Source organism: Juglans microcarpa x Juglans regia, chromosome 1S (assembly GCF_004785595.1).
Source record: "Juglans microcarpa x Juglans regia isolate MS1-56 chromosome 1S, Jm3101_v1.0, whole genome shotgun sequence".
NCBI classification, from domain to species: Eukaryota; Viridiplantae; Streptophyta; class Magnoliopsida; order Fagales; family Juglandaceae; genus Juglans; species Juglans microcarpa x Juglans regia.
In genome coordinates, this window is record NC_054595.1 from 29,351,934 (window position 1) to 29,364,723 (window position 12,790).

Consider the following 12,790-nt stretch of genomic DNA (forward strand, 5'->3'; position numbering starts at 1 on the left):
AAATTATCCAAGTTGGCGCAACCATGTCCATACACGTGGTGAGGTTATATGAATGAGTCCACCGTCCATCTTCTTAAAAATGCATGAACGAGTAAAATGCGGATTTCGCTTCCCCTTGATAGTTTTAGTCCAAAGTCTGTTCCTGGGCCATGCATCGGGTCCCTGGTTGTGACTTGCATATCTGCTGCCATCGCATCACGTTTGGCTCCTGCTGTTTTCCTGGACACGTGGCTTACGAAAACTGCCTGATGATCCACCACTAGTTCAGTACATAAGACTCGAAGACTCCAATACAAGACGTGCGACAATAGTACTCTAGTCTAACTAGGCGAGGGATGTAAGCTTTAATTTAACTAATCCAATATCAGTTATGATATAGTTCACTCGGGACTAAGTACGTGCGCTCAGTGCTCTCATCAGCGTAGCTAGAAGTAGAAGGGCAGATTGCAGATATTTGATTTCTCCATCTGATTAACGTTAGATCATAATATAATCCTCTTTTTACTTTGATTTTACTGTAATCTGTCATCATGAGAAATGAATTATTCTCTTGGTGATCATCCTTATGGATGGAAATTGTTGGAGAATTTTCCCCCTATTGATCCGTATAGCGAGCCAACAAGAGATGTCTAGAGAAATGAGAGAGAGTTGCTTGAATTCCGACCTATGAAATACAACGTTAACAATAATCCTCATCATAACCATTCATGATTGATTTACAAGCTTAAGAGGTCGTGGTGCACGTGTTATGTTCCCATGTTGATTAAAGGTTGCTCAAATATGTAGTTTCAATTATTAGAGGTCAGATGGTGCCAAATAATTTGAACATGGCCCAGAATAATTGATTCATCATCGTTTTCCTTTAGTGATTATTCTTGGCCTTCTAATTATATTGTGTACGTTTGTTTACATGAGAGTAGTCTCAGAGTGTGTTTGAATGTTAAAATAAGTTGAGTTGAGTTAAGATGATAAAATATTGTTAGAATATTATTTTTTAATATTATTATTATTTTAGGATTTAAAAAAATTAAATTATTTATTATATTTTGTATTAAAATTTAAAAAAATTATAATGATGAGTTGAGAGTAATTAAAGAATTAAACGAAGCCTCGGTAGGAGCTAGCTAGCTAATCATCATAATTTGTTCATAGTGCAAATTAATCATGCTGGCAGTAGTTTTGTTTAGATGATAATAGTAGTGGGTTATTGTAACATGATTATACTAATCTCCATTACTAATATGTTGTGGGTTGATATATTTCATTAATAGGTGACAACTTGTCTTGATAACAAAAAATAATGTGTATGACGGATGCCATCATCATCGAATATCATATTTTGAAATGAATAATCGTAATAATCATCATCATCATCGTCGTATCATCCAGAAAAAATTACAAGCAAGACTCGCATCACATCTGAGTAGATTGCAACACGTCCTACTTCTGACGTTGTTCATAGACAACGCAACAACTTGTACAGAGCTAGCTAGCTAGGTTTTTATTATCTACGCAACTAGAGCATGGAGGTTAGATTGTCCGTAAATCATGTTGGTCTCAACTTGGAAGCCAAGAAACCACCATAGACACTAGGCATCTAGGGAGCCGATGGCTCATAAAGATACTAGAGGTCTAGTCATTTTGGCTCAATCATTATTGAAATGAAAAAGTCAAGTGGAGTAGCTTAACCTAATACCTCTTCTTACAAGTTTTGATATATATATTAATTAGCATCATGACTTTATTCAATTTATTGGAAATTTAATAGTACTCCATTATGTTTTTTTCTTTCGCTGTGTCAGTACCTAATTGCATAGAAATACTAAATTAATTAAAAAATTTTGATCATAATAAATATGTGGATAAGATAAGCACGACCGACAACTATTCCAAACTTAAACGATGGGAAAGTTCTCGATCTGATTAATTCACGTTTTAATATAAAAATCCTTTTATTTCATCTTATTTTATTATTATAAATTTTTTAAATTTTTATATAAAATATAATAAATAATTTAATTTTTTTAAATTATAAAATAATAATATTATTAAATATTTAATATTTTAATAACATTTTATTTAATTTTTAATTTTTATCTAAAATTATCTCATTTTATATCATTTTACTATTTAAACAGAATTTAAATAATGACAAAACACAATTAAGGCTAAGTTTAGATATATAAACTTTTTTATCTCATCTTATTTTATTATTATAATTTTATTAAATTTTTATATAAAATATAATAAATAATTTAATTTTTTAAATTTTAAAATAAAAATTATATATAATAATATTTAATTAAATTACTATTTAAAACAACTCTTCTCATTTCAAAATTATCTATCTATTCAATTACTATTCAAAACCGCCTGTTTAATTTGGGCCACAGATTTCCTGACATGGTCAAGTCACACTTAGGCATGCAGCTGTACCTGTACGTGAACACAGCACACCCAAAAGGAAAATTGAGTTGGATTTGTCTGCCCTATGAATTTGACTCGTCGGTGATCATGTTGCGGCCTCTGCGCAAGAATTGTGAAATTTCTCGAATTTTTGTTTGTCCAACTTATTGGAGCTGATGTTTTTGTTATGGATAATGTGTAGAGAGACTAGAGTCCAATTGGAAGCGCCCAACTAGATTAACAAAGAAATGAACATGAAGAGTGATGCTTCGATCAGGAGTCGGGTTTTGTTTGTTGCCTTGTGGGCTAATAACCTCTTATAATCTAAGAAAGCCCATTTTGGGCTAGTGCCCATCAAAAGTTGCTTGATTATAATTTATCTTACGGATGTCACAATTTGCATTTTTTTTTTAAATATTTAATGGGATAATATTTATTAGGAGTGGGCAGCGGGACCTTGCACCCCATTGCCCCTCCTCCGCATGATAGGGCAGATAATCTCGCTCCGCCCATGCGGAGGCGGGCCCCCCACCCAACATCTAGGGGAGCAAGTGGCAGGAAGGGCCCAATCCCGCTTGCATTTCCCTCTCCTTGCCCCCGCCTACATTTATATATATATATATATTATATATTAACATAAATATATATTTATATTTTATAAATTGTGTATATATAAATATATATTACAATTTGTTAAACTTGTTTACAAAATATGCATTGACAAATTTAAAAATTACATAATTTAAAAGTTAATACATTACAATTTACATAAAATATACACAAGAAAATTTAAAAATTACATAATTTTTAAATTATACTCATATTTACAAAATTTAAATTTATAATTTGAGTTTAAAAATGTACTTTTAATTACTTTTGCATTTAGAGATAATTTTTAAACTAAGTAAAATAGATAGAGGAGGGGCGGATTGAGAATCCGCCTTGCACCCCATGCATCGGGGTGGGGTACCCCCACCCCGCATCCCCGGGACGGGGTGTGTTGCCCCGCCCCCTACGGGGAGAATAGCACCCTTAATATTTATTGGTGTAAATATCTTCTGTTAAATTTGAAAAAATCGAGAATGTCTAATAAAATACTTACATGTCATTTAATTTAGAAGATAAATATTAAATTTAAATCTTACTATTTAAGTGATTGAATAATATATTTTACACATTGACTTGATAATAAAATAAGATATTAAATTAGCTCTAGATTGCACTGATTGGGACACAGGAAAAAAACACAAACTAGTCAGCTTTTAAGTGTATGAAATAAATAAGATATTTCCAACTTATCGGACCAAGAAAATTCGAAAAAGACTACTCCGAAATCGGTACAAGAAGACACAATAGCATTTTAATTCACACAGAGGTTTTAACATACGAGAACGGCTATACTGCAGCCTTATACACTACACACTAAGGATACGTTTGGTTACCAAATTCACCTTAATTCATCTCAATTTATCATTACAATTTTTTCAAATTTTAATACAAAATATAATAAACAATTTAACTTTTTTAAATTTTAAAATAATAATAATATTAAAATATAATATTCTAACAATATTTTATCATCACAACTTAACTCAACTCAATTCACTTCAACATCCAAACCTACCTTAAATTAATGCTTGTCAGAGTTTTTTTTTTAAAGCAAAACGTAAACCCACTCATTTTAAAGCAAACCCACTCTTTGGAAACATCTCTTTTAACGTTAGCAGATTGGAATGTTTGGAAACATCTCTTTGGAATTTCTGATATATTATATATGCATCTTAGCAGAGATTTTTTTTTTTATTATTATTTTATTTTATGGGAAGGGAGCTCTTTTCTTTTGGTGAAATTCCCTGAAAGGAATGTTTGCATCTCCTACCGAGCTGGGCCGAACGAGGAGGAATATTTATGTCCCTCCCGAGCCGAACCAAGTTTATCCTTGGGGCCTAATGTTCAATAGTATACTCTAGCCTATGAGTTGCGTAAAGGAGAAGCAGCCCAGGGCCCGAGTACAAAAGTTATTAATATAAACTATATATATATATATATTAAGGATAAATATATTTTATAGCATAATAAATTATAATATATATTATTTTTAATAAATATATTTTTACACATTTGATCATGTACACTCATGTAAAAAATGTATTTAACTATTATGTTATCAAAAATATATACGTAACTAAGCATATTATCACATACATATATATAATCAAATATATAAGTCAAACACTAATATATTATTGCTAACATACATAATCAAATGCATTTATATATGATACTATATGATACTATTATATATATATACACACACACACTAATACTAATATTGTTAGTGATCTACTATATATAAATAATTATATATTATCACTATCTTATAGAATATAATATATCATTATAGCCTATAATATATATAATAATATACTATAATATATCACTAGATTATTATATGCTATACTATATATCGTATATTATATATATATATAATATATCAGAAAAACCGAACTGAACCAGATTGGAATTGATAAAGTCGAAAGTACCAGTTTATAAGTATAATCGGTGTGATACCAATTTTTCAAATTTCAAAACTGGAGTATACGGGATTTGTTATGAATTATGTCCCAAACTGAACCGGTTACACTATTAGAAAAGTGATTGACGTAGAAAAGTGGGATGCCCCTACCCTAACACAACCTTGCAGAAGCAAGTCGTGCTAGAGCCATAGGGCATTTGAGGATCAGATATAGGACATGGATGGAGATCATGACAAATTCTCGTGTCACTAATAGGGCACATGGAAGCACCCTCCGGCCACCATTAAGGCAAGACTCAGGGAGGCTACGCCGTATAAAAGACGTCAATGTGAAATCCTCCACCAGTGATCAAGGCATCTGACATTGGATACATATTACCCTATTTGCTAGTCGTATAAAAGTCGAATGCCGGATTAGGATGCGGGAGTTATGCTCTCTGGTTTACTAGAATTTTCCCCAATAAATAAAATTATAACTTAGGCATTGGAAGTTACCAATCAACCTAGAGTCTCTCATCTTCTCTGTATTGTAGGTAAATGAGTCATGTACCCGATGTACGAAACACGTTGTTAACAAACCTATTTGGTGAGGCCAGTTCAACTTCTCCTCAACTCATATTGATCTTGATATCTTTATGTGAGGTGGGTTTCAACATCTAGATACAGTTTGTGTCTTTGATTCTTGGAAAAAATCATCGTTACTGTTAGGAAATGCATTTTCAATCTTATGGTTTTGGCATTGAGAGGTATTCGCACAGGGACCAGATTGAGTGGGTTTTTCCGCTTCTTGAGTGTTTAGCAGAAATGGCTTCACAGAAGGGGTGGGTTTTTGTTTTAAATCAGACGCGAGGTGAAAAAATTAAATCAAAAATAAAATCGGCTGTTTAGAATAAGAGCGCTTCTATGGCCACATAAATTGTATATCGAAAACACACTACAAAAAAATAATGTTAATATGCCCTATCATTTTACTCTCTCATGTATTTATTTTTTTTATTTTTAAAGAAAATAACTATTCGTGTATTGATTTTTTTTTTATATTTTAAAATATTTAAAGATATTAAAAAATCTTGAAAAAAAAAAAGAAACAGATGAAACCTTGGCAGCATGCCCAACAGTTACTATTAGACGGCAGCCTAGCATCACTCCACTACATAATTATGTGGTAAAAGCCACCAGACAGATTAAGGCTCAGTTGACCTATCTCATCTCATCTCATTTTATCATTATAATTTTTATAAATTTTCACATAAAATATAATAAATAAGTCAACTTTTTCAAATCATAAAATAATAATAATAATATTAAAAAATAATATTCTAACAATATTTTAGTCAACTTTCAATTTTCACTTCAACTTATTATCCAAAACTTAAAAAAAAAAAAAGTCAAAAGTCAAAAAAGTAAAATCCGTCTAACCCTTCGTTCCATCTAACCCAAATCCCCCTCCCTCCCCCTCCCTGCACCATTCTTACCGTGTAGGTACTTGTTCTTTAAGCAAAGCAAACTCACTCAGCAGAGGTCCATTCCAGCTCCCCTCCAGCCTCCAGCAACGGTGAGTAGCCGACTGTATTATTTCCTCCGATTTTCTTTTTGTTTTTTACATTTTGTTTATATATATATATATATTTTACATTTTGAGGGAAATAAGTTTTTACATTGGTGTAATTTTTTTTTTTTTTTTTTTAAATGTACCCTCTCGGAATACCAAAATGAACCCAAAAGAAACCAAAATATAAGTTTCTAGTGTATCTTTTTTTATATTTCATTTTGCTATTAAATTATATGGACAAAAAAAGAAAAATGATGAAAGGGGCGAGAGTAGCAGAGTAGAATGGCTTGGAAATGGGTTAATTGTTCAATACGTTTCTTAGCTCGGAAATGCTTAACTTTCTAGGTTTACCAATTAAAATGGGCTAATTTGTATATATTGATCTCATCTGTGTTGCTTTTCTCTTACTGCAATGTATATTAAAATTTTTTTTTTCTAAGTACTGCAATGTGTATATGAAATGGAAAGAGCTCCAAGGCAGCAATGTAACACACCAGGGAATGCAAAGATTGAAAGGGTTTTGCTCACTTTGAGGGTGACAATCCTCCAGCAAATACAGAGAGAAAGATAGAGACGAAGGTAGAGAGAATTTTAGAGGAATTGTATTCTTGTTAAAAGATTCGTTTCCTGTTGTCCCCATACACGCCTCCAATTGCTTGTAGTAAAATGCTACCACTAACGGCCTTCAGAGTCTCAGACCCTCACCCAACTGCAGTAAAGTGTTGATAACAAACGATAAGGATGAAATGGTAAAATAACTACTACTAGACTACTAGCCGTTTAAGGCTTAACAATTATGGTTAGATAGAGAACTGGGCCAAAAGCCCATACACGGATCATGCATGCAGTCCGAGTTAAAGCCTTCCGTGTCCCTGGCCCACGAACAGCCCCAAACTCCCCTTAACCTCTGCAGTGTCCTAATGCGTGTGACAAGCAACAATCACTTTTTTCCATGGAGTGTAAGGGGCGAAAAGCTACAGTCAACAGATCCTTGGAATTCCAGAGGGAATAACGGGCCAGGGGGTGCGAACTTGCGAGAGGGAGTCGAGAGAGAGTGGAGAGGGACAGACCAATTTTTTCTTCTTTTAAGAAAAAAAAACTTACCAGGTGGCAAAGCCATAATTTTCGGTAGGCAATCTTCTGTGGACTAGAATTTTAGACTAAAGTTATTTGAATTTAGAGATGGTTTAAAATGATTTATGAATAATAAAATAAAAATTAAATTATTTATTATATTTTATGTAAAAATTTAAAAAAATTATTTTGAGATTTGAAAAATTTGAATTGTTTATTATATTTTATATGAAAATTTGATAAAGTTATAATGATGAGATGATACGAGTTCTGAATGTAAATGAGTTTTTAAAGATGAGATAAGTTGAGATAAAAATTATAAATGAAATAAAATATTATTAGAATATATTTTTTTAATATTATTTTTATTTAAAAATTTTAAAAAATTAAATTTTATTTTATTTTATATGAAAATTTAAAAAATTATAATAATTAAATAAGATGAAATAAATTAAGAAGTTATAAAAACGGATTCTAATATTTCTAACATCTTTTGTGTTCCGGAACCACTCTGCGTGTGTCCAGTTCCGGAGTACGCGTGATCCTACGGCAAATAATACCGTGACCCATGAAGCTCATCGAACGGTGAGAACCGACTCTGTGATGTATAGCGGATACCACAAGGGTAATGATTTTCCACGCCTACGGGTCCCACATTCTAGACGGGTCGGCCCCCAATCCCCACCATTCAGCGAAAACCAGCTAAGAAAATTTGAGATTAGACCGTTGTTTCGACGTGAACGAGACATTGGCTGGTGATATCAGCGGCATCGGTAAACAATTACCTACCAACTGTATCATCATAGCCGTCCATCCATTTTTACTCTTTCCACTATGAATTGTTAGGCCTACGCCACTCCCACAATTCTCTCTCTGAAAACTGGACCGCACCGGCGGGAGTAAGAACCGTTTGGATGAATTGTTGTTGTTCTAGAAGGGCCGCGAAAAGGGAGGCTGACTCGACTAGTGCCTGAAACCGCCTCGGACTCGGAGGGATCGAGGTGATGAGAGGGAGCTTTTTGAGCCGTCGCACGGTACAGAGGCTTCGGCAACTCCTGATCTGCACTGCCGGATCGGTCAAAATCAAGCTCATCCTCTGCTGCTGTATCGCCTTCACGGTTATCGCGCTACTGAGTCGTGCTTCGGGTTTTACGGGATGGACCAATCGCAGTGTTGCTTTGGAACGGTTATCTATTCCCCGGTTCGTACAGTTAGATACAGAAAATACTATCTGATTTAGCTACTTTTAATTATATATCTGCTGCGTAGGTATATGCTATATTTAAGTGTATCGTCCATAAAATTTAGATTGTTTCCATGTTTAGTGAATGTCTTAGAAAACAATTCAGCTTGACCATTTCCTGGTTTAAGAGTTGTGCTTCATTTCTATTATTATAGTTTATTAAGTTACGGTAAACAGATATAATTCCGTTTTAGTAACAAGTTTTTTAAAAACTTTCTCGCCCAAAAATGAAATGACAAATCTTTAGTTACTTCATCATTTATTACCTGGAGAAAATAACTATTTTTTTTTCTTGACTTCTTTTGGAGTTATTTAGCTTGGACTTGGAGTTAAGTTAGTTACCGTACATGACTGTACAGCTCAACTAGAAGAAGAATCGGTTGTTAGTTTCTCGTATATATAGTTGTTGTATGTATGCATCTTTATCATAGGGTTCAGAATAATATAACACAGTTTCACTCTTCACGATCTTCATTGCCCTCTATTTTTCTCCGTTTCGGGTTTGTCTTCTTCCTCTTGATAGTTCCAACTTTGTCATTGTTTTTAGGTTGTTTTAAAGTAGTCGTGTTGTTGTCATAAAAAAAAGTTTCTTGTTCTGCTTTAAAGCAGTTGGTGTCATGGAGTGGGTAGGATGAATAAAAGATAAAATGAAAATTATTTGATGCATTTTATTTTCAAATTGTAGAATATTTTCAAAGATGCTGATTCTGGAAAGTGGGGAAAAAGAGTAGATATTCCTAGTGTGAACATACACTTTATTAACCTCACATGTATTTAATTAATGTTTTTAGAGCTCTTAAAATGCTTAGCTTCATATTACTCAAAGAAGCATCGAGTTGAGGTAGAGAGACTTCAGAGTTCACACACTTCACACAAATTATTTAGAGGACACTTTATGTTATGACTCAAGAGTGTAAGAAAAGGGCGAGATTTGAGCATGATGCATGGTCACAAAGTTTTTTTTTGACACAAAGTTAACAAGTGTTGGGAGGGAAAATATATTAATAGGTGGACTCAACACCCCATATTTGTTTTTTTTTTTATCGAAATTGTTGACCATTTTATCATCCCTTGAAGGGAATTACGAGTTCTTATATAATCATTCTGGATGTATATTTTGTGTTATAGGAAAGGATATGCTATCGTAATGAACACATGGAAAAGATATGATCTTTTGAAGCAGTCCATTTCTCACTATTCATCATGTCCTGGACTTGAGTCTATACACATTGTCTGGAGTGAGCCCAATCCTCCATCAGATCCTCTTAAGAAATTTCTGAACCACATTGTACAGTCCAACTCTGGACATGAGCGACAAGTTGAATTGAAATTTGATATCAACAAGGAAGACAGTTTGAATAATAGATTCAAAGAGATTAAGGATTTAAGGACAGATGCTGTTTTTTCAATTGATGATGATGTGATATTTTCTTGCTCATCCGTGGAATTTGCATTCAATGTATGGAGAAGTGCACCTGATACAATGGTTGGATTTGTGCCACGTATCCATTGGGTCGATCGATCGGTATGCCTTCCTCTTATATATATATATATTTAATTAATTGCTTTAAACCCCTTATTTCAGATAATTTTCTTACACCGAACCTCGTTAATCATCTAAACTCTTGCCTTTGTTCTTATTCTAGTTTCATATTCCATTAAAGAAAAATGAAATGACATAGTATAAATATGCCTGATTTGATCCCTCTCAGTTTCAGCCCCATCTCTCAGTCATTTCTTATCTATACTGTTGAAGAATATAGGCAGAATACTTCTCCTATTTGTCACCGTTCAAGTTTCTGCCCTACCAAATGTGGTAAAGCACATGTTCTCTTATAGCACACTGAATTACGAGTAAAACAAATTTGACAAGTTGTCAAGAATTTAACTTACGGATTAATCTGCAGAATCAACCTTTCCATGAACTGTTACTGTGGTTATGTATAGTTTATGATGCAAGTGTCTACCATCTATTTTCTGCTGGCATTACCTCAAAGGATGAGCAAGATTGATCCGTTAACACTTGCCATTTTAACAAGTCCATCTCTTTGCAGAAAGGCAACAATGATTACTACATATATGGTGGATGGTGGTCAGTTTGGTGGACAGGTACGTATAGTATGGTCCTCTCAAAAGCAGCCTTCTTCCACAAAAAGTATTTCAGTCTGTACACAAATGAAATGTCGGCATCAGTTAGAGAATATGTTACCAAGAACAGGTTCTTCTCCATCTATTTAATGCATTGCTCAATATTCTTCTCCCCTGCTTTTGTTGACAGTGTATTCATCCTTTGAAATATGTCATACAAGCTTATATCACTAAATTGTGAGATCGATTTTGCAGGAACTGTGAGGATATCGCGATGTCTTTTCTTGTTGCGAATGCCTCTGGGGCTCCCCCTATATGGGTGAAAGGTAAATGTGGCAGCACTGCATTATCTGTTTCTTGATTGTGGTGCTAGTGGAAACTGAGAATTACAAGTCAGTTATTCCCAAAGAATGATGCAACTTATTGTTGGAAAGATTATCCTTTTCTGCTTATTCACGGTATTTTGTTACTAGTTTTCGTGTTACTTCCTTTAGCAATTATTTCAAATCAGTCATTGTCTCGCTGTAGGTAATATTTATGAGATTGGTTCAACTGGAATCAGTAGCATGGGAGGTCATAGTGAAAGAAGAACCCAATGTGTCAATAGATTTGTTGCAGAGTTCGGGCGAATGCCTCTAATACCTACTACTGTAAAGGCTGTTGATAGCCAAAACGTCTGGTTTTGGTGACGCGGCAATCGTCCTTCCTTTCAATTGCTGACTTCCACTTTTTTTCCTGAGTTGTAAAATATTGAAAATTTCATTTACTATGTGGGAGATAGAAGTTAACATATCCATTGGATTGATTTCTTGTATTCTGATTTTGTAACACAATGGCAGTTGCCATTTGAGATAACCACTTATATTAATCTTTGTCAATGCCATTTCGATTTCACTATCTTGATAAAACCAGGCAAACATTAATCACTCCAATGCTCTCTCTTCATGTCAGAGTCACTATCAACTTCTTCAGAAGCTTAAACTGGTAAATTTTCTCTCAATAACATCATCATCATGTTAATAACCGATTCTTCTTACCATTACTAAGTGACTTTCTCTCTTGATAACTCTCAGGCAAACTACTCATAGAAAACAAGGCATCTTTGCAACATACTTTGAAATTGGATTCGCTGCAAGTTATTTCTGTCATCAAAGGGTCCGAATTCATGGAAACAAAAAGGCTTGAGAATATCTCTCTGCTCCACAGCCTTTGGGTATATACATGCCTCACATACGCATTGTATATTCCAAACTTCGTGGCAGCACTGAGAAATTAAGGAATAATAAACTAAAATATATGGATAGCATAATGAGATTCTAATGGCGTTCTGCCATTGACACTGCCTCTACTCGATCACAAAATTTTGTTGTAGCCATCGTAAAATGTATTGAGTGGGAAGTAAGTATCTTCACCACCAGTGCTCCAAAGGAAATTAGAATACTTGGATGCATAATAAGGGTTGCCTGGCTCAGCTGCCATTGCTTGCTCGTACTTATCTTCTGCTCCCCACAGGTCCCTTCTTGCCATCCACAGAAAAGTCTGCATATCGACACAGTCCTTCAGCATCCATAGGATCTACCAGCAATACGCGATTAAAGCACTCTTCTGCCCTGCAAGCCCATGGAAATATGAAAGAAAACAAACTTAGCAGCATCTTCACTCCAGTAAAATCACAACCCAATATAAGTACGTTTTTACTCGTCTCCCGCTTAATTGTAAGACTTGAACTTCACGATATTGATACCATATGCTAACACCATGCACTCAAGTCAAATACAGTAAAATTGAATCGTACAATTCCTAGCTGTTTGACAGGCCATTCGATTATTGAGTTACTCAACATAAAGTGTGTGCTACTTGGTTGCTATGAACTAGTTGAACTAGGCTATGG

At 34.0% G+C, this 12,790-nt stretch overlaps 2 protein-coding genes and 1 long non-coding RNA gene across 5 annotated transcripts in view; 2 read left to right on the top strand and 1 right to left on the bottom strand.

Annotated features, from left to right (window-relative positions):
- The window catches only part of LOC121246481, a 24,766-nt gene continuing 11,976 nt past the window's right edge, over positions 1-12,790 (top strand). Inside the window, exon 1 of one of the 2 annotated variants that reach the window (XR_005937114.1) lies at positions 1-11. This is a non-coding gene — a long non-coding RNA (uncharacterized LOC121246481). Of the gene's footprint in view, positions 12-6,920; positions 6,934-12,790 lie in introns of those variants that run through there. The other variant, XR_005937115.1, reaches the window with a different exon arrangement.
- Positions 8,238-11,754, top strand: LOC121246429 (glycosylinositol phosphorylceramide mannosyl transferase 1-like). The gene is made up of 5 exons (XM_041144590.1): positions 8,238-8,769; positions 9,940-10,336; positions 10,866-11,029; positions 11,155-11,225; positions 11,428-11,754. Exons 1-5 carry the CDS (start codon positions 8,573-8,575, stop codon positions 11,586-11,588), a joined length of 990 nt encoding a protein of 329 aa, XP_041000524.1. The 5' UTR covers positions 8,238-8,572; the 3' UTR covers positions 11,589-11,754.
- Positions 12,010-12,790, bottom strand: part of LOC121246424 — a 3,198-nt gene continuing 2,417 nt past the window's right edge. For both annotated transcript variants that reach the window (XR_005937110.1, XM_041144580.1), the window contains exon 2: positions 12,010-12,509. Coding sequence is in view for 1 of the 2 variants with exons in the window: in XM_041144580.1 (XP_041000514.1) it covers positions 12,392-12,509 (118 nt within the window). In the remaining variant the exon portion in view is untranslated. The remainder of the gene's footprint in view (positions 12,510-12,790) is intronic.